This window comes from Asterias amurensis, chromosome 19, assembly GCF_032118995.1.
Source record: "Asterias amurensis chromosome 19, ASM3211899v1".
Classification (NCBI taxonomy): domain Eukaryota; kingdom Metazoa; phylum Echinodermata; class Asteroidea; order Forcipulatida; family Asteriidae; genus Asterias; species Asterias amurensis.
Genome location: NC_092666.1, coordinates 3,711,190 through 3,731,417, shown reverse-complemented (window position 1 = coordinate 3,731,417; position 20,228 = coordinate 3,711,190). Strand labels below are relative to the sequence as shown.

The 20,228-nt window shown below is 39.3% G+C and overlaps 1 protein-coding gene across 6 annotated transcripts in view; it reads right to left on the bottom strand.

Moving 5' to 3' along the window:
- Positions 1–20,205, bottom strand: part of LOC139951639 (uncharacterized) — a 28,592-nt gene extending 8,387 nt beyond the window's left edge. The window contains exons 1-14 of one of the 6 annotated variants that reach the window (XM_071950608.1): positions 20,066–20,205; positions 17,751–18,101; positions 13,876–14,001; positions 13,201–13,323; positions 11,810–11,926; positions 10,424–10,663; positions 9,343–9,495; positions 7,307–7,405; positions 5,557–5,664; positions 4,641–4,751; positions 3,802–3,903; positions 2,908–3,062; positions 1,590–1,821; positions 683–793 (exon numbers count right to left, since the gene is read on the bottom strand). In XM_071950608.1, the coding sequence (XP_071806709.1) occupies positions 683–793; positions 1,590–1,821; positions 2,908–3,062; positions 3,802–3,903; positions 4,641–4,751; positions 5,557–5,664; positions 7,307–7,405; positions 9,343–9,495; positions 10,424–10,663; positions 11,810–11,926; positions 13,201–13,323; positions 13,876–14,001; positions 17,751–17,817 (1,744 nt within the window). In that variant the 5' untranslated portion in view covers positions 17,818–18,101; positions 20,066–20,205. Of the gene's footprint in view, positions 1–682; positions 794–1,589; positions 1,822–2,907; positions 3,063–3,801; positions 3,904–4,640; positions 4,752–5,556; positions 5,665–7,306; positions 7,406–9,342; positions 9,496–10,423; positions 10,664–11,809; positions 11,927–13,200; positions 13,324–13,875; positions 14,002–15,327; positions 15,439–17,750; positions 18,102–20,055 lie in introns of those variants that run through there. The other 5 variants (XM_071950609.1, XM_071950611.1, XM_071950612.1 and 2 more) reach the window with 5 other exon arrangements.
- Positions 20,206–20,228: the final 23 nt, after the last annotated feature.

Below are 20,228 nucleotides of genomic sequence, written 5' to 3'. Positions count from 1 at the left end.
AAAAGCCTTTGGAGAGATATAAACTGTTGCCCAGGTTTTATACTCCCAAGGAAGCTGGGAAACATTAAAAAAGGGGGTGTTTATGGCCCTATGACCAGGGCAGTAATGTAAGTGCATTGATACCGTTATTGTAAAATGCACTATATAGGAGTTATTACTATTTATTCATTTATAAATCTGTGCTGGGCAACACAATGTATTTTTGCTCTGAGTGCTGTGCAAAAATGTTGAGTTCTGGGTAGGTAAATGTATACATTATTCATTCAGTTGATGCGGAGCATCGGATGATGACCCTCCAAACACACTGGTCCTTCATTGCTGTACGCAGCTCCCCCCGGCAACGCAGACCAGGGTCCTGGCACAAGGTGTCCACAGGAACAGTGGCCCTGAGTAGAGGCCCATATAGCACAAGCTTGCCCCCTGCCAGCTAAGCACGTCTGATACAGTGACCTGCTAATCTCAGCCTTCTTGCCATATAATTAGTGCCAACTCTTGGTAATTCACCGTAGAGTTCCAGGTTTGTGACATGCCTCTCCCAATGAATCTGCTTAACACAACGAAGCATTCTTGTATAGCAGCCGTCCAGTCTCTTCTCTCGACGACTGGCTAGTGTCCATGACTTGCATCTATACATTATAAATATAATTATGTTTTGAAGAAAAGAAGAGAAGGTTGAACTCACCCTGTTCAGTGCAGAATCCTAGCATTTTCACAACATTCGGATGAGATCCCAGATTCAGATACATATTTCTCTCTTTATTAAAATCACTCTTGTCTGTCTCAGTCGCTGAGGCTAAAGTAAAAAATTAATAAAATTAATAAAATGAACAAAACATAAAAACATGTAGGAGGCACACAATTAGGTTTAAACAGCCAATAAAGGATGATCTCAAATATATAGATATTAGTTTTCTAACAGCCGCAGTCTATCCAGGAAACATAAAAATGTAACGAGTCTCTTACCTCACATTAAACATGGTAAAAATGGGTATTTCTCCAGAACACTCCAAGCCAAATTTCTGAAAAATGTGAAGTCAAACAAACCGGCGCGACAAAGGAATCGTGACGTCAGTGGCGGCTATTTGGTGTGGAAATGCCAAAGCTGGAGAACTGTGTTCAAAACCAATAGGGGAAGATCGTAACTGGCATCCAGGGTCATAATAATAGATAAGCCGTTTTTGACTCTCGGCTGAAAAAGCTGCGCGGCCGGGTGCATTTTTGACTCAAGTTATTTATTACTAAATGCAAATTTTGAGAGTAAAATGGTTATTAACCGGTATCTGCGATGTGTATTTGGCCATAAAAAGGTAATAGTTGACATATTGAGATCATCCTTTATAGGCTCTTTAAGTGTAGTAAGCTTGTTTCCTATAGACGATGTGACCCCTGTTTACATTCAAACCGCCCTCTGTTGACCAAACACTGTATACGTCATGTTTCGCCGGGCAAATAAACACGTAGTCATGGAAAGATTGCATACACTTTCTAGCTGGCTGCCAAAACACAAAGGTTTTGCCCGGCGGTATGCGCGCGAAAAATGTTATTGTTTTTGAGTGACATCAGAGGTCACATCGTCAATACTGACTTACTCTTTAACATCTTGACAGCAACAGTCGTCATAATTCCCTTCTTTATGATACCATCAGCTTCAGCTTTGTGTACGTTGGCAAACGAGCCTGCTCCAAGCTCTCCCATCACGTGGAGCAGCTCCCTCGGAAACTCCTTCCCGGTCGGCTCAAAGTTTTCAGCCTTCAAGAGAGAACCTGTCAAGCCGGACCACCTATTGTCATCCCTGACGCCAATGTAATCGTTTGATCTAGACTGGAGAACCAAGGAAAAGATAATTCACTATTTAGTTGGTGTTTTTGAATTGAATCGCATGGTGTCGTGGCCGAACGGATAAGAGCATCAAACTCAAGCTTTGGTGTTTCTGCAAAAGGGATTCATGCAATTACGTAACAAAACGTTCCAGCAGAGTGTGGGTTCGAGTCTAGACTGGAGTAGCAAGGATAAATAGTTCGGTATTAAGTTAACTCTCGTATTTGAATTGAATTGTAAGGTGTCGTGGCCAAGTGGATAAGAGCACCGAACTCAAGCTCTGGTGATTCTGTTCAGCAGAGTGTGGGTTCAAGTCTAGACTGGAGAACCAAGGAAAAGATAATTCACTATTTAGTTGAACAGTTGGTGTATTTAGATTGAATGGGAGACTTTTGGGACTCTAGGTGGCAGCAGACTTACCAGGTAATTTCCATTGTTTACGTAGTTCTGAGCGTGCACACATGACCGAGAACAATGGATTTTACCTGGCAAGTCTGCTGCCACCAAGCGTCCCAAAAGTCTCCCATTGTAGGGTGTGTGGCCGAGCGGATAAGAGGATTTAACTCGAGCTCTGTTGTTTCTGTTCAGCAGAGTGTGTGTTTGAGTACCGGTCATAACACTTGTGTCCCTGAGCAAGACACTCAACTATAAATGTTTCTCTCCACCTAGGAGTAAATGGGTACCTGTGAAAGGATCTATGGGGGACAGAATATCTTGTCACACCGGCCGAGTGAATTAAGTGTAAAAGGAATTACAGGTGTGTTGCCAGGCCTAAAGGATGTTTTGTTCAGGGCCCAATTTCATAGAGCTGCTAAGCACAAAAATTTGCTTAGCATGAAATTTCTTCCATGATAAAAACATGATTACAAACCAAATTTTCAGTCAGTTGCTGTATATTGCTTGTTACTGGTAATCAGCTGTCGTTTGCTTATCCTGAAAATCACGTGAAAATTTGTATGGTAATCCTGTTTTTATCGAGGCAAAAATTTCATGCTAAGCAAATTTTTGTGCTTAGCAGCTCTATGAAATTGGGCCCTAGCCTCTTTCTTTAATAGAGCTTTCCTGAGTGAACTCATGAGCTAAACCTACCCTGGGCGCCATCTCTACATGTCCATTATTTGTTTGGTTTCTTTTCCTGGATCTGTGCTTCTTGAGGAGTATAATAACTAGGATTATAACGAGTAAGACCAGGATAACTGCAACGACTGACACGATAATAACAACCGTGGACGAAGCCGCCGGAACTGCAATGAAAACCACGTCCCAGAGGTTAATCGGTTACAAGTTCGAGGTAGCATTCTGCTAGATCTTAAAGGCAGTGGACACTATTGGTAATTACTCAAAATAATTATTAGCATAAACCTTCATTGGTAACAAGTAATGGGGAGCTGTTGCTAGTGTAAAACGTTGTGAGAAGCGGTTCCCTGTGAACATAGTTTTTGAGAAAGAAGTAATTTTCCACGAATTTGAATTTTAGAATTTTGAGTTCTCGAAATCAAGCATCTGAAAGCACACAACTTCATGTGACAAGGTTTTTTTTCGTCATTATCTCGACGACCAATTGAGCTCAAATTTTCACAGGTTTGTTATTTATGCCTTTGTTGAGATACACCAAGAGAGAAGACTGGTCTTTGACAATACCAATAGTGTCCAGTGTCTTTAACTTCTGTCTAAACTGATACTTTTGCTAAAAAACAGAGCCTAAACACAGGTTCATTCTTCCTGCAGATGTGAATGCGATAGGAACTCATAACAAGTATTCGCAACAGTTAAACTGTCCCCAACTCCTACGACACATTCGATGCCAAAATTTGCTTTGCGCACTCGCTTTGCAGGAAGTATGAACCGGGCTTTAGCTATAACTGGAGATGCAGGCTTAATTTTGAAAAGGCAGGACGATTGAAACGCATTCAATTGCTACGTGGCTACAAAGGGTAGTGTAGGCATATTGGATTTGGATTTTCTAGGGATGTAAAAACTTACGCATTTGACATCGGACCCCAGTAGCACCATCAACACAGTCGCATTTTCCTTTTTTAATTCTGCATTTGCCCCCGTTCTTGCATTGGCTATTGGCGGAACAAGCTGTTGACAGGATTAATATGACACCTTAGGACGCTAGGTGGCAGCAGACAGATCTAGTAAATTACGTAGTTCAAAGCAAGCGCATAATTTGATTCACAATAGATCACATGATTTGAAGAACATGATCAACATTTTAATTCAACATCAACAACAACTCTTTTTTGAATCATTGCGTGGTTGGAATATCATGTAGCACCTGGGCCAAAATTCACGGAGCTGCTTAAAAGCACAAAAAGTATCAAAGCACAAAAAAATTATGCCTGTGAGAATAAGTTTACCAGCTAAAATAAAATGTGTCGTGTAGCATGTGTAGTTTGTGAATAGTATCCTGTATATTTTTGCTTTAGCATTTCACAAAGAGTTAGGACGAGTAACTCGTCCTAACTTAGGATTCATCTTAAGGTCTGCATGCTACAGTGCAGGGTTGGGACTGGTCCTAAGTCCTAAGATTAGTCTTAAGTTAGGAAGAGTTTTGTGAAATTGACGGCACGACACTATTGGTAATATACTCAAAATAATTGTTGCTGATGAAAACTTGTTACTTGTTACACAGGCAATGGAGAGCTGTTGATAGTATAAAACATTGTGAGAAACAGCTCCCTCTGAATTAACGTACATGTAGTGTTTGAGAAAGAAGGAATCTTCCACTTAACTATTTGAGTTTGATTTCGAGACCTCAGTTCAAGAGTCGCTCCTTATCTACTCTGGCACCCCTGTTTAAAACAGGTCTAACTTACCTATTTCACAATACTGTCCTTTGAAATCATTGATGCATGTACATGTCCCGTCATTCTCACATGTACCTCCGTTAAGGCAGTCTCTATCGATCATGCATAGTGGTTGGTTACCTGGTGGATCAAGTAATAAATGTGTGATGCCGTCTAGGAGCATTGTCGGAAATATTATTTCATATTATCACTTGTGAATAAAATACATTATTCAGTGGACACCCACAACCATGCCTGTATGCTTTGATATTGAAAGGTAAAGGGCACCAAGGCATTTTCTCCTGGGTCAAGGGCACCCAATGAGGAAATTGTAGATTTCTACTGAAGCATTTCAAGGGCACCAAGGCAATGACCACAGGCATGGAGGCATTCGCCTCCATGAAATTTCAGGCCTGCACAACCATGGTGGTGCCACTCGGCTAGTTTTGATATGTTGGGTGTGCTTTTCAAAACCAGTCTGGCAGACTCCGAATGTAGTATGTGCCTTGCAGTAACACTGCTGCATTATCAAAGAAACGCACACGCAGTGATGTTTTTTACTCTGTGGCACTAGCACTTTTTGGATGGAACGAAAAATGCACACTGAATGGAACGAAAAATGCACGGTGGGTGACGTAGCGTGCAGCAGTACGTTTATTTGCTAACAAATGATGAAAAATGCTTCAATCAAATGGCAAGGATCTACTTGGGTGTATGGCGAGCGCGGTACCAAGACATCTTTTTACCCACCTCTAACTTAATCAGTTGTGCGTCTTGTATCTGAAATGCGCGTGCGAACGTTTTGTGTACGAGGATGATTAATAGTCTGTTCGGTGATCCCAGACCAATCCATTTTCACGATTCGGTAACGCTCCAGGGATCACCTGGCGGGAGTCGTAGTTTTAACCATAACACTCGAAGCAGTCAATTATTGTATACTACTCACCCACACCAAGTCCACACTTTGGCCCTGTGTATCCTTGCAGGCAGATACACTCTCCCGATCGTATATCACAGGTTGCCATGTTGAAACACTCGCTATTATCCGTGCACGCTGTCATGACAAACAAAAAAGTAGAGACACAATGTCAAAAAACAATAAAACAACAAAATTTGAAAAGTTTTCTGCAAAACCTCATTTTTAGAATTCCGATTGCCACCTGTGTGAGGGGGTTTTGTATGCTATAGGTAGGCAGCAGACTTCCCCCGACTAAATCTGCTATTCTCAAAACAAAATGAAATTTATATGTTCCATTCCAAAGTCTTCTGTTGATATAGCTAAAATATCTGATGTCACACTTTGCGACTATTACTCAAAATAATTGTCAGCATAAAAACTTACTTGGTAATGAGCAACGTCATAATAATAATAATAATAACCATATTTATAACACGCCTTTTGCCAAAGGATACAAAGCGCCAGGTATTATTACTGCAAGGAGTGGGGCGAATTTTTGAGATATACGACCTAATCCTTAAGCACCATGTAATGGTTTACAAGGTGCTGTGGCGCAATATGCTGCCAATCCAGCCAGGAACACCAGGGCGAACCCCTTCTTTTGTCGATAAGTGCACTGGGTTCTTTTACATGCGTTTACACATGGGACCAACGGCTTTACGTCCCATCCGAAGGACGAAGCAATGGTTGTGTGGCTTGCTTAAGGAGACAATTGTCACGGATGGGGATTCGAACCCACACTCTGCTGATCAGAAACACCAGAGTTTGAATTCGGTGCTCTTAACCGCTCGGCCACGACACTCCCACGAGAGCTGCCGATACTATAAAACACTGTAAAAAATGGCTCCCTTTGAAGAAATGTAGTTTTTAAGAAAGAAAAAAATATTTAAATTGAATTCGAGACCTCAGCTGGTCTCGAATTGAAGCAAATATAAAAGCACACAACTTGCGGGCTCAAGGTTTTTTTTCTTCCGTTATTCTTACACAAATTGGGCGACCTATTGAGTTCAAATTTTCACAGTTTGGTGGTTTTGTGCATAGGTTGAGATGCACCAAGTGAGAAGACTGATCTTTGGCAATTACCAAAGGTGTCCAGTGCCTTAATAAGCAAGTTTCTTGGGTCTGAACTGGGTAAGCCACAACAATGACATCAAACAGTCGAAGCTGCTCAAAGACTGGGGTCAGACGTAGGTCAACCCAGGGAAGTTAATCGAAGGCGGGTCGATGCGCGTATTCTGTCTATCCAATAAAACCATCAGGTTCCTACGACCAGTTCATGTCTTTATCAGAAAGTATAAATACAGGGTACCAGCCTTCCATTGACAAACACAGTGGCATTGATAAGACAACAGACCAAGTCACACAGGCCCCGATAATGATAAAAAAATGATAACGATCAAAATGCACGCCCTCGGTGGTTGAAATGCTCCACGCAGAATACGCCCACGCTCATTCAACCAATCGAGGGTGTGCCTTTGTATCATTATTGTTTTAGTTCACGTTACCGGGGCCCGTGTGACTTGGCCTTAAAGCCCGGTTCATATTTCCCACGATTGCGATTGCGATACAAATTTTGACATCACAAATTCGCAACGAATATCTAGCGTCAGGTGACTTGTAGGGAAAATTCCCGCGAAACATTCACAGCAAAAACAGCCCTTTGGTGTCTAAATTTGTATGGCATTCCCATTAGCACGGAATTAGCAGAGCTTATTGAGTTACTGATCTATTCACATACCGATTTCACAGAGGAACCCGGAGAAACCAACTACACACTGACATCTCTCGTCCACACACGTCCCTTGATCAGAGCACATATTGCTTGCAGAACAGGCCTCTAAGGAAACAGAATTATGATCAGGATCAGGAACAAATTAGCAACAAGTAATATATTTAAAGGAACATTTCAGAATTGGTTTTGCTTACAAAAAAGTTGCTGGCAGTGTAAGCACTTTATGTAATCCACCATGTATATAAACTGACAAACCTGTACAAGTTTGAGATCAATTCGCCATCTGGTTCCAGAGAGAATAGTGAAACACAGATTACAAATTTTGCATTGCATCGATGTCAAAAAAAAATAAATAAAACGCTCACTGAGCGATAAAGTCCAAAAGCAAAATTAGATTGTTCATTTCTCATCAAATATGAAATTTCGGACAGAAATATTTCAAGCCATGTTTTCTGCTATCGTCGTCATTAGACCATTTAAGTTTTATGTAAATCTGTGAACTTTACAGAAATGTTTTATTTGCATCTGGGATAAAAAATATGGGATTCAATGTGTGGTGAACAGGTTTTCAACTAGTGGTTTAATCCCGATGAGGCCTGGTTCTTAATTATTTTACCGAGACGCAGTTGAGGTAAATTATCAAGAACCAGGCCTCGGCGGGTTTAAACCACTAGTTGAAAACCGATTCAACACACTTTGATTTCCATTCATAAATACCTTTTCGGTCAAAAACCATCAGCACTTTTGGTCAAAAAGTAAAATAAATGCAAAATTATAATTGTTGAATGATTTCTTTCAACACAACACCCCTCCAGCTATGAAGTGGTAAGGCCCTCCGCCGCCCTCGGGTAAACAACTCGTTATAAGGGAATGCTGTGCGCGTCGCGCATATCGCGTGATGTATGGCACAACTGTCTCGGCCGTTGCTCTAGACCAATAGGAATGAAGAAACTGTCTTATATAAGCACATGTGCAAGCTCGCGTGTCACACCCATGTTTCAACACTTTTTACCAGTCATAAACACCCACTGGACCCGATCTCCACCAATAGGAATAGCGAAACTGTCCGAGGAGGTATTTATAAATATCAATTTAGGTTTAGATGTATGTTAGCACTGTATACTCGGTACTTTCCCCGAGTCATGTGAAAAAATATCACAAGCATGTTACTCATGTGGGATTTGAACCCCCCACAACCCTTGCAATTCTAGAGCAGTGTCTTACCAACTAGACTACCGAGGTTGCCCGGTAGCTAGAGGCAGTTCGAATATATTAGTAATACATTGTATAATTTGTCAACGCTCCTATATAACAGCCAAACGAGAAAAGAGAAAAGAGAAGACAATGAAGAAATTTCAGTTTAAGATGCGGGATCGGAGGAAAACCCAAGAGAACTATTCCAGGGAAAAACCCACACAGTCAAGTAGGGACTGAAGACCCAATCCACATAGTGCCCCCGGTGGGATTCGAACCAGGGTCCCAGAGATGGAAAAAGTAGGAACATAATATCAAGAACAAAAATGGCTGACCAACATGTACACTTGGTGCAGACTCTAAAGCTAATTGACTTCAGAGGCTATTTAATCACATTAACTTTCAGATTTTCCCATGGGCAAAAAAGCCAGAAATCGGACTTAAAGGCAGTGGACACTATTGGTAATAACTCAAAATAATTATTAGCATAAAACCTTTCTTGGCGACGAGCAATGGGGAGAGGTTGATAGTATAAAACATTGTGAGAAACGGCTCCCTCTGAAGTGCCATAGTTTTCGAGAAAGAAGTAATGTTCCACAAATTTGATTTTGAGACCTCAGATTTAGAACTTGAGGTCTCGAAATCAACCATCTAAACGCACACAATTTAACATTATTATTTCGCAAGTTCGATGACCGATTGAGCTCAAATTTTCTCAGGTTTGTTATTTTATACTTACGTTGAGATACACCAACTGTGAAGGCTAGTCTTTGACAATTGCCAATAGTGTCCACTGCCTTTAAGTAGGAAGAACATGTCTTATAAAATGGAAAAGACAACTGACTTACTTTCGTCTTCGCAAATGGGTCCTGCGTATTCCGATGTGCATCTACATTTCCAACGAGATGGGTCGTCATTCAGAGGTTCGCAAACACCCTCGTTCAGGCAATACCCTTCACCCATACCAGAACAAGGCTCATCAAAACCATCAACTCCAGTAACTGTTGATACGAATTAATGGAGTAGAAAATTTGATATGAAATTTAAAATGGTTTTATTAAAAGTAAAGACCATCGCAGCCAAAAGCTGAATTCGGTCAAATTGCAAAGAGATAACAACTGTACAATTAAGAATTAGAAATACAAGAAAACAGTCAAATATAAAACATCAATTTGGGACATTTTTGCATCAGAGATGACATTATTTTTTTGTTTAGCCTTACACCAATATTAATAGGTCTTTATACGTTTGGTAATGGCAATAAAAACTTAACTTTGAAAAGAACAATGTATTACGCAATTTTGACGTTTGAGAGACATTTCACTTCAAAGTACTGTGGTTATGTAAAAAGATTTCACTTTTTATCCCCCAAAATTTGTAAATGCTTCTGAGATTGTATATTCCTGTTCGGGGTTATTCTTCCTGCATGTAGGCCTAAATATTCACTCAGGATTTCAGGTGATATCTCAAAAACCTGACCACTTTTTGAAAAGCAATGTTCATGGGTTAAACAGACCTGGAATTTCGTCTTTGAACATGTTGAAGGGGCAAGGGTCATTTTTCGTTTTGCAAAGGGCACTTCGACTGGAAAAACTTTAAAGTCAATTGGATACTAATGAAGGGCACCAAGGCCAAGACTAGGGGGCACATGAGGCCATGGGCAATGGCATCCTTCCATTACCGACCTTATTAATATTCATATTTTATAAACTAAAATTTTTTCAGCCAAAAAGTGGAGGCCATTTTGAAGGCAGTCATTAATAAAAAAAACTGTGACATTTGCTTGATGAAATTAATTAAACTGTTAAAGATCCACGATTTAAATGTTGCTTAATGAGTCAATACGTCCTTCCGTTACCGTGGAATTGTCCAGGTTAAGTTTTATTATAGGATTGAAACAGTTCTAAAAACTGCTGACGCCATACTTACCAGCGTCCTCGCACATATCACCTTCGAATCCATAAGCACACATACATTCATTTCCTTCAGGTTGAATAATACAAGTTCCTCCGTTCAGGCAGTCCACCGAGCTGCTGCACCCTACAAAACCATTCGGTAGCTCACATCTAAATCCTTCAAACCCAGAAGCACAAATACACGTATTGAGATCCGGTGGTGGTACTTTAAGACAAGTTCCTCCGTTCTGACACTCCAATGAACCTGTGCATCCTACAAAACCAGACGATATACTTGGTAAACAACACTAATAATAATAATAAAAATAATAATAATAAAAATAATAGCCAATTTTTATATAGCGCTTTTTACACCTGAAGGGCGTCTCAAAGCGCTTCCAGCATTATTACCCCTGGTCACTGTGCCTTAAATCATTCCTTAAATCATCTCAGTTCCCTGGGGAGTATATAGCCTGTGCAAAAAATATGCGCTATTCGGCTAAATCATCACAAGAACCATCTCTGCACTACACAGGTACCCATTTACCCCTAGGTGGAACGAAGCGTATCTTTGCCCAGGGACACAAGTGTCACAACAACGGATTATTTGGAATGGGTTTTATTTGTAGTGGGATTTCACCTCGTTCCCAGAGGTGTACAGTTTAGCCGCGCCATTTTTGTTTCTTTTCAGACTGCCTTACTCAATCATAACCCGATTATGCATATTTGCAGTCCTATACCAATAATTGTTTCGGTTGAAATTGCCATTGGTTGATCACTGGCCATTGACCGAAACATTTATTGGTTACAGCCACCAAAGCGCAACCCTGGTATTTTCATTCAGTTTCATTGGCATTCATTGGTGGTATCGACTGGACACTTAAAGGCACTGAACACTAATTGGTAATTACTCAAAATAATTTATAGCATAAAAACTAACTTGGTAATGAGCAATATTGAGAGCTGTTGATAGTATTTAAAAACATTGTGAGAAACGGCTCCCTCCGAAGTAACCTAGTTTTTTAACCCTTTTATAGTTTTGCATCAGAAAGCACAAAATGTTAGTGCAAAAAGGGTGTTTTAAATTCTTTAATGCAAGTTTTTCTTGCAACTTCGATGACCAGTTGAGCCCAAATGTTCAAAAACTTGTTATTTTATGCACATTTTGGGAAACACCAATCCATTAAGATCCGCCCCATTGTGTCTTGACTAATCACAACCCCGATTGGCACCAAAAGTCCGACAAATAAAGTCTGACATGCATGCGTGTATGCTTGGCACGCGCGACAGAGTCTTGCAAAATGGCATTGGAGGGGCTCACGTGTTCTTGCTCACATGAGCGCCGTGGGCGGAGCCTAATGGATCGGTCCAAAAGTCTTTCGTGGGATTGAATGAAATAAACAGTTGATGTAATACTCACCAGGAATCTCGCACCTGTCTCCTCCAAACCCAGCAGCACACATACACTCATTCAACTCAGGTGGTGATTGAATCAGACAATATCCACCATTCAAACAGTCCCCTGCAGTCGTGCACCCTACAAAACCAAACAAAACACGGCAAACTTAGTAGTTGGTAAACAAATAGTCCCAAATCTTGCAGGAAATGCTGTATGCTACAGCACCAGGAGCGTCACTGACTGACGGACATGTGCGCTATATGAGAAACCACAGTTATTACTATTATCATCATTATTAAAATGAAGAGCTATGGTGAAAGATCATTTAAATGTGGCGGCCCCAAAGCTATGGAATGCTCTCCCACTGTCACTGCGCTCTAATACTAAACTGGAATCATTTTAGAACTGCCTGAAAACCTGCTTATTTGAGAGCAGTTTCTAATAGACTGCTTTTTTATCACACATGTACACAGACTGTTGATAAAACTGATTTGTTAAGCGCATTGAGAGCTCCTTTGGTCTGAAATGCGCTATAAGAACGTTTAATTTTAATTACTAACAACACTGGTGTTATTTTGAGTGAGATATAAGTCTGACAATAAATTGTACATCCATCTTCCTTCTTCTTCTTCTTCTTCTTCCATTCCAACGCTTTTTATATAACTTGATTTATTATTATTAATTAATATTATTACTACTATTATTATTATTATTATTATTACTATTATTATTATTATTATTATTGTTGTTTAATTATTATTCTCATCATTGTTGTCTTCATCATGTCTGTCTTTATTCCAATTGTCTGTCCATTCGTTCTTGTCCTCGTTTATTCTCTGTCACCAGGCATCCCTATATAAGCCTCGACTTCCAGTCTATGATGCCTCCATACTCTATTTACTTATTTTTCTCTCCCTTAAAAATAGCTTTGTTTATTGGTTATTACTTTAAAAAAAAATTGTTTGTACTGTCTTCATGAAGTATGCACATAAATGTAAGTTTGAATGAATGAATGAATGAATTCTAGTGCAGCTTTCAAATGATTGAAGATAAACTGCTCGACACACACGGATATACGTGTCTGCAAACTTTTAAACAATTTTTGTTGGTGATATTTATCTTCCAGTTTGCGCTAATCCACCAATCAGATGCTCGAACTGGAGGGTGGTATAAGAAGCTATTTAACCTACTCCCTGATTTGATATTGCACACTGCGTAATTGTGAGTGTCAATGCGTCACACTCTGTATACGGACAGTGCGAAAATTACATTCTAAACTATGTGCGTGCATGCTGTTCGAAAAATATAGCGCCTCATTGCATATGGAACGCAGAAGCGTTATATTTTTTAGCATTCCACTCGCGCTTGTGTGATAACTAATAATATATACTTTCAAAATAGTGATAGCTTACTTGGGAAGTCACAAAAGGTACCGACGTACTCAGGAGTGCACATACATATCAATTCAGTGTTGCAAGTGCCGCCGTTTTTACAGTCCGTTGGTCCTGGCATTGATGAGCAGTCCTGTGACGTTACTGCAAAGAAATATTTTATAAGAACGTAAATTCTTACTTATCCAGTCACCTGTGGTTGTGGCTTCACACAACCATGGCATTAACAGGGGTAAGAGTCATTACTAACAAAAAGTCTGAAACTTGGATATTCAAAGGTATGTTGAAATGATGCTATTTCTACCCTTTGGTAACCCCTGGGGTTAAATAGATTCTAAGGAGCTTTTGGAAACAGTATCCAAAGCACTAGAGAAGTAGACCAAAGAGCAGGATCTCTTTATTTGTGGATAAAAATATTGCCTGATTTTCTTCACCAGGCCAACATAAAAAGTCTGAATTAAGCCAAAAGTCTGAACAATCTCATCCCTGCATTAAATGTGCATGGTTGTGGAGCCACAACCATGCTCAGTACACATACATCCATGGTTGTGGCTTCATGAAGCCACACAACCACGCCATTGATGGTTGTGGCGTGGAATTGGGCTTAACACGTCAGTTCAAATTATCTTGAAATCTCCAGGGAGACAAACTTTACAAGATAAAAAGTTAAAATTAGAACAAACATTGATAACTTACTAGGTATTTCACAATAGCGACCAATGAACCCAAGGGTGCACATACAAGTCAAGTCAGGTTGTTGGCAAGTGCCTCCGTTTTGACATTCCGTTGGTCCAGACATTAGCGAGCAATTCTGTGACGTCACTGCAAAGTAAAATAATTAAAAGGAAAGGTATTACTTGACTCAGCAGGTTTCAATAGTATCATTTTGAGAATCATTTTTTTTTTTTTACCCATACACCAATGTGTGTTAGCACTGTATACTCAGTACAATTTCCTGAGTCCTGTGAAAAAATATCACAGTCATGTTACTCGGGTAACCCTTGCAATTCTAGAGCAGTGTCTGCAATGTTGTTATGGGAAAATATATCCGTTTCTATTCCCCAAAATTTGAATCTGAGAAAAATTCTTAGCTGTTATTCCATAGTGGGGTTTCAATGTATAAGAGGGTTCCCACAACTCCATCGCTTTTTTTGAGTGTGTTTTAGTGGTGTATCAAATACATTATGTCTATTAATTGTTGTCATTGTTTTAATGTTTCTACATGTATGGTGCAATTTCATGTTTTTTTTCTGTGCAACTTTTATCAATATTTTTTACCTGGTAATGCCACACTATTCAACTTTGTGCTGCCAGTTGTTTCTTTTGTAAAAATGCCAGTTGGTTTTTTAGTAAAAATTGCTCACACTTGCGTCATGGGCAGAGCCTACTGGATCAGTCTATTGGAAATTCCGGATAACTTTCCCTATGACGCCACCACTTTCTCACTCATTTTTACAAAAAGGGATATATCAATCAATCAGGTAAATTAGATACTATATTATTTTATTTCGAATGAAAAAGTGGTGGCGCCATACGGAAACTTTTCCGAAATTCCATGTACTTCATTTTCAACTTGGTTACAAACAAGTGAGTGCTAACTTTCATTTCAACAGACATGTAACTTAGCCAAGATCGATTTTGCTCAAAATTAATGAGTATCTCTTTCTTTTTAAAGCAATCGCACAACATCGGTAAACAGTACTGTCCAAAGGCCCACACTTCGACTTTGCATATCACAAAATGATAAACCTGTGAAAATTTAGGCTCAATCGGTCATCGGAATCGGGCGAAATTAACGGGAAAACCCACCAGCCCACCCTTGTTAATTGTTTCCGCACGTTTCGCCATGTGTTTAAAATGAATCCGTTATTCTCGATATCGAGAATTGATAATTATTGTGTAAATGTTTTCTCAAAAAGTAAAGCATTTTATGGAATAATATTTTAACAAGGGAAGTCTTTCACCATACCTTCATTTCTGTAAACCCTGTAGAAGTGTACTGTAAAGTGGACTGTAGTGTAAGTTATTCAATAAGAATAAATAAATTATTTGTAAATCATGTTAACTTTTAATTTTTGTTCTGTTCAGAAAGTGTCCAATATGGCTTTAAAAACACATGCTTATTCAAAAAATATCTTGGAAACTTACTCTTTCTTGGTCCCTCTGTCACCCAGTGCAATTTAATTGCAAATAATATTCTAATTCTATACATTTTGACAGCACCAGAGCCGAGGCTAGGCACAATGCAACTTCGGCGAAGTTTTTTTCTTCTGTATTTTGTGATGATTATAAAACTCTGGTACCTAGTATCAAAATTTAGCGCACGGCTTCTATTTCTATGAGCGCTATCAACAAGGTGCCTGACTAGTATAGTACCCAGACAAACAACTCATACGAATGTGTATGTAAGTATAGCCGAGCCTGACTATTTTTGCATGTTTGAGGCTGTCGTCTGCATATTTTTTTGTGCTGTTTTTCAATGTGATTGTTCAGGTACAATGACTTAAAATTCAGCCTAATAAGAAACATTATTTGATTCAGCATCCAAAAATTAGGTAATTACTTAGATATTTTACCAACTTTTACTCAAAAAATGTCGGATTGAACAAAATTATGGTTTTGTCACATGTTCGCCAACACGAGAGGGCGCACTGGCACTCTTTTAGAGTAATGTTTTGTCCATGTTTGTTTTTTAGTCACAAAACTTTCCCAATACTCTCTCAGCTATTTATATAGACAGTCGGTCTATTGTATGTATGGCAATCAGCGACCTGATCTTCAAAAAGTGGTGTCTCTTCCAACAGTGACATTGGATCATGGACGGTCAAACTTTTCCGGGTCCGGATGCCCGCCCACTCCCCGCTAATCGGTCAAACCATCCGACCCACATCTGCACTGCGAAGGTCGGGGGTTCCGGTAGATACCCCGGAGTGGTTAGAATATAATACTCATGATTGATGTTTATGCGAATCATAATATTATTAAAGAAATAACTGCAATGTTATATAAAAAAAATGTGAAGCCTGTTAAAGCAAGGATCCATTTGGGGATCTATAAGCCCCTAAAGCTGTTTTTTTTTTTTTTTTTTTTTTGCATAACCAGTGACCACATCCGCGTGTAATAATTCTCAAAAATTAGAGTTTTTTAGGTTATACTGTAGGCCTACTATCAAAAGCGGCAGCACTTTTTACCAAGTTTTTATTGCGTTGAAGTTGATCTCTTGAGCTGTACAAATGCACACAGGGCAATGGGAATGGGGAAGGCTGTAGAAAAGCTAGACAATGTCTCAGGGAAAATCTATGGCAAGATAGGCCTACACGCATTTTAAGGTTGTGATATTAAATTTTTGGGACGAGTAATGCATTTATGATTGTGGCTTTGCAGAGACAAATACAGACACCAACATAGATCATAACACACACTGCAAAACCAATTGCATTGCTGAGAGTTGTAAAAATTAATGTTGATTCTCTCCTCGATAGCTATTAACAACGCCAATAGCTTCAATTTCATTTTATCAAACCCCATAGTTTTTTTATATGTAGCTAAGTCACTTGGTTCGGATATAGAAAAAATAGCATGAACAGTTTTGCATTAATTTAAGAGTTTTTCGCTTTGAAAATGTTTAATTACCCAGTTACAATTTTGGCACTACGTCGACCTGTATTCAATGCGAATGCTCATAATCTAGTGACCATGGGGCTGCATAATCCTTTGTGCGGTTTAACCTTGAAAGAATGTTTCCGTTTTTAAGTTACCCGTCAGGGCCAGTATTAAGCAAATAGAGTGACCTCCTCAACATGTCACTAGTCTAACCCTGAAATGGCTTAATAAAGGGCACATGATCGATAACCTTTGAATCGGGCCTTTTGGGCGTTATGAATTAATGGTTGGAAAGATATTTTAGAAGTGGAATATGAAGATTTACATCAATAATATCCTTTGAAATTGTGTGGTTCGTGATATTTAAAAACCCTGGCTGTGTGTTGTATTAAAATGCACTTTTTTCATAACCTGTAGGGTTGTACTCTTTCGAAGAATATAAAACAGAAATTCCAAAATAGCAAACAAAATTTGGGAGAAATAAAAGGGTATACTTTTGATATAATATTGTCAAAGACCAATTGTCATCAACTAGTGTCGCAACATTTAAATGCATAAAATAACAACGGCAAAAGTGTGGCTCAAGTTTGAATGTCATGAAAGTAGCCAGACTAGTTGCTCAAAATTGTGTGCATTCATGTCCAATTGAATTTTTGTTGGTGAAAATTGACCTCTTTCTCTGAAACTACTTGACTTCAAGGTGTGGGATCAATACTATACAACAATAGTTTATAACATCAACAACTCTCAAGTGCTCTTGACCTTATACATTTATGGTGAATAACGTTTGGATAGTTACCCTGCCATCATAAGCTTATTTTACTCCCGTATAAAGTTAACTAATTTTAACGTTTAAAATAACAGAAAAAAAACTTCGTATCATACCATAACGAATTGAAAAGTGGTGGCAGGATGCAGAAACTTTTCAAAAATATTTATACCTACAAAATATTCAAACATGGACTGACCTTTCTGCAAGAACACCAAGAACACAATAGTGCTGGCCAAAAACATCGTTGAGTCCACGAAACCCATAACCGCATAAAGAAGTTATGATTTCCACACAGTCCAACAGATAATAGACCAAAGGTCTGTGGATCACTGGAGAACTTTCCACACTTTTGAAGAACACCACGGGGTCTGACGACGCGATTCACCGCTGAAGTTCTGCCCAACTCACCGGTAGTATAGTATGAAGAAGGGTGTGTTCAGTATCAGCATCCAAGTTCACGGTGTCACACCATTTATTTACACAGGGGTCACTTTTCACTCAACACAGATCCCAGCATTATATAGTCAGTTCGAATTTTAGTGTAGGACTGAAAAAGGAATTCAATGTAGGGTAAATAAACACGTACACAACACTTCCATATACCTTTGTTAACAATAGTGAAGCTGAGGGACCTATCACTTTCTAGTCAACAAAACCAGTTGTATTTCCGAACCCGTCAACCGGAACAAACTCCCGAAGGCCATCCGACAGTAACCGAGTCTGAAGAGGTGTTCACCTCAGGTCAATGAATAGTTCATTAGGTGACGTCATTATACTTTTCAGAAAGTGAGAGAGAGAAAGAGCTGGAAAAATGATGACGCACTTCCGGCCACAAAATACGTGTAGGTCACAATGGATTTAACAACCGCATTGCACCATTTACGCTTCGACTTTAAATTATTTGACTTTGACAATTTCATTCTAGCCCCATATTATTCCAGTTATTTTTTTTATTTATTATAATGTAGTTATTGCTATAAGTTTTATTGTCACGTCTTCGGAATTTGCGTTGACGCTGCAAGCTTATTTAATTGTCTGACATTCGACCCCAATCAGTGTCTTTTTAAAAGTATTGAAAGAATTATACAGGAGTAGTAAGAATTCTCTGAAAGCTCATCAAATAAAACATCAGAGCTTTTTTTCTGTGAAATATCTCCCTCTGAAATGACGTCTGTTTAAAAACTGTGCATGTTTGGTTTCCCTTTTTAATAACAGATCAACAATTCTCATAAAGGTATGCTATTTCATGTAGGCGGTCACGAAATTTCTTTTACAAGCTTTATCAATCCTGATTGTAACAATGAAGTAAACTTTCAAACTTTATAAAAATGAAGCTAGCACCGCCCACAATATTATTTTCTTTATCAAAGTTGCAACTGCTCGCTTTGGCAGTGGACACTATTGGTAACTGCTCTATGTTAATAATTCAATTAGCATAAAACTAACTTGGTAACGAGTAATGGGGAGAGGTTGATAGTATAAAACATTGTGAGAACCGGCTCCCTCTGAAGTGACATAGTTTTCGAGAAAGAAGTAATTTTCCACTTAATTTGATTTCGAGACCTCAGAATTAGATTTTGGGGTCTCGAAATCAAGCAACTAAAATAAAAGCACACAACTTTGTGTGACAAGCGTGTTTTTCTTTCATAGTTATCTCGCAACTTCGACGACCGATTGAGCTCAGATTTCCACAGGTTTGCAATTTTATACATACGTTATGTTGAGATACACCAAGTGAGGAGACTGGTCTTTGACAAAAATTGTAATATAACCAATAGTGTCCAGTGTATTTAATAGATGGATTACACACGTCATGGCCACATCTTTGGATAAAAATGTGCATGCGTGAAAGGTTGAGGTTTGTGAGCAGCGAGTACACACGTGCACTAATTTTTCATTGTTTATCATCCAATATGGCGGTCGATGAGGATGCCTTGTGCAATCCATCTATCCCCACCTCAATTGGTGTGTTAATGTGACGTCATGACATTTTGACCTTTATAGTGACGTCAGCACTGACTCAGAGCTGTGCCATAAACCGGTATATTGTGGAAGATTCTGGTACGATCATTGGTGGTTAAGAGTGGTGAAAAAATTGGCATTGTTGAGTTTCCCCAATAGCAGTTTTTACAAAATAATATAGTGTACATTGTACAACGTCACACACGGGTGTGGTTTTCAAAGTGCATGCATCAAAACCCTAATTTGCACAACAGTTATTGGCATAATATACTCCTGCTTGCAGAGCAGGGGTCACTCGTGATTCTTGCCCGCTTTGGAGATGAAAAATCATCGATGCTAAATACATGTTCATGTATTTCCACTTCACTGCTTAAGCAACACTTTAATGGGTGCGTTCGTTTAGCTTCCGTGGGTCGACCCCGGTGCGTGGCGTTTTTTTTGTCCCCAGGACTAACGTGTGCAGATAATTACCCACGTTCGTCCTGGAAGTAAAATCCGCCACACACCGGGGTCGACCCAGGGAAGCTAAACGAACGCACCCATAGTTACCTTGCTCATGTTTGTTGTGTTGTCGTTTCAGTCTTCGGGAAAGATATTCAATGCATGCAGGGTCGAATGTCAGGCCATTTACTATTGGAGCATTTCTCACTACGGGTCCTTTCAGTCAGCAGCTAACTCTATTTTCTCAAAATCTGTTTAACAGAAGACCTTA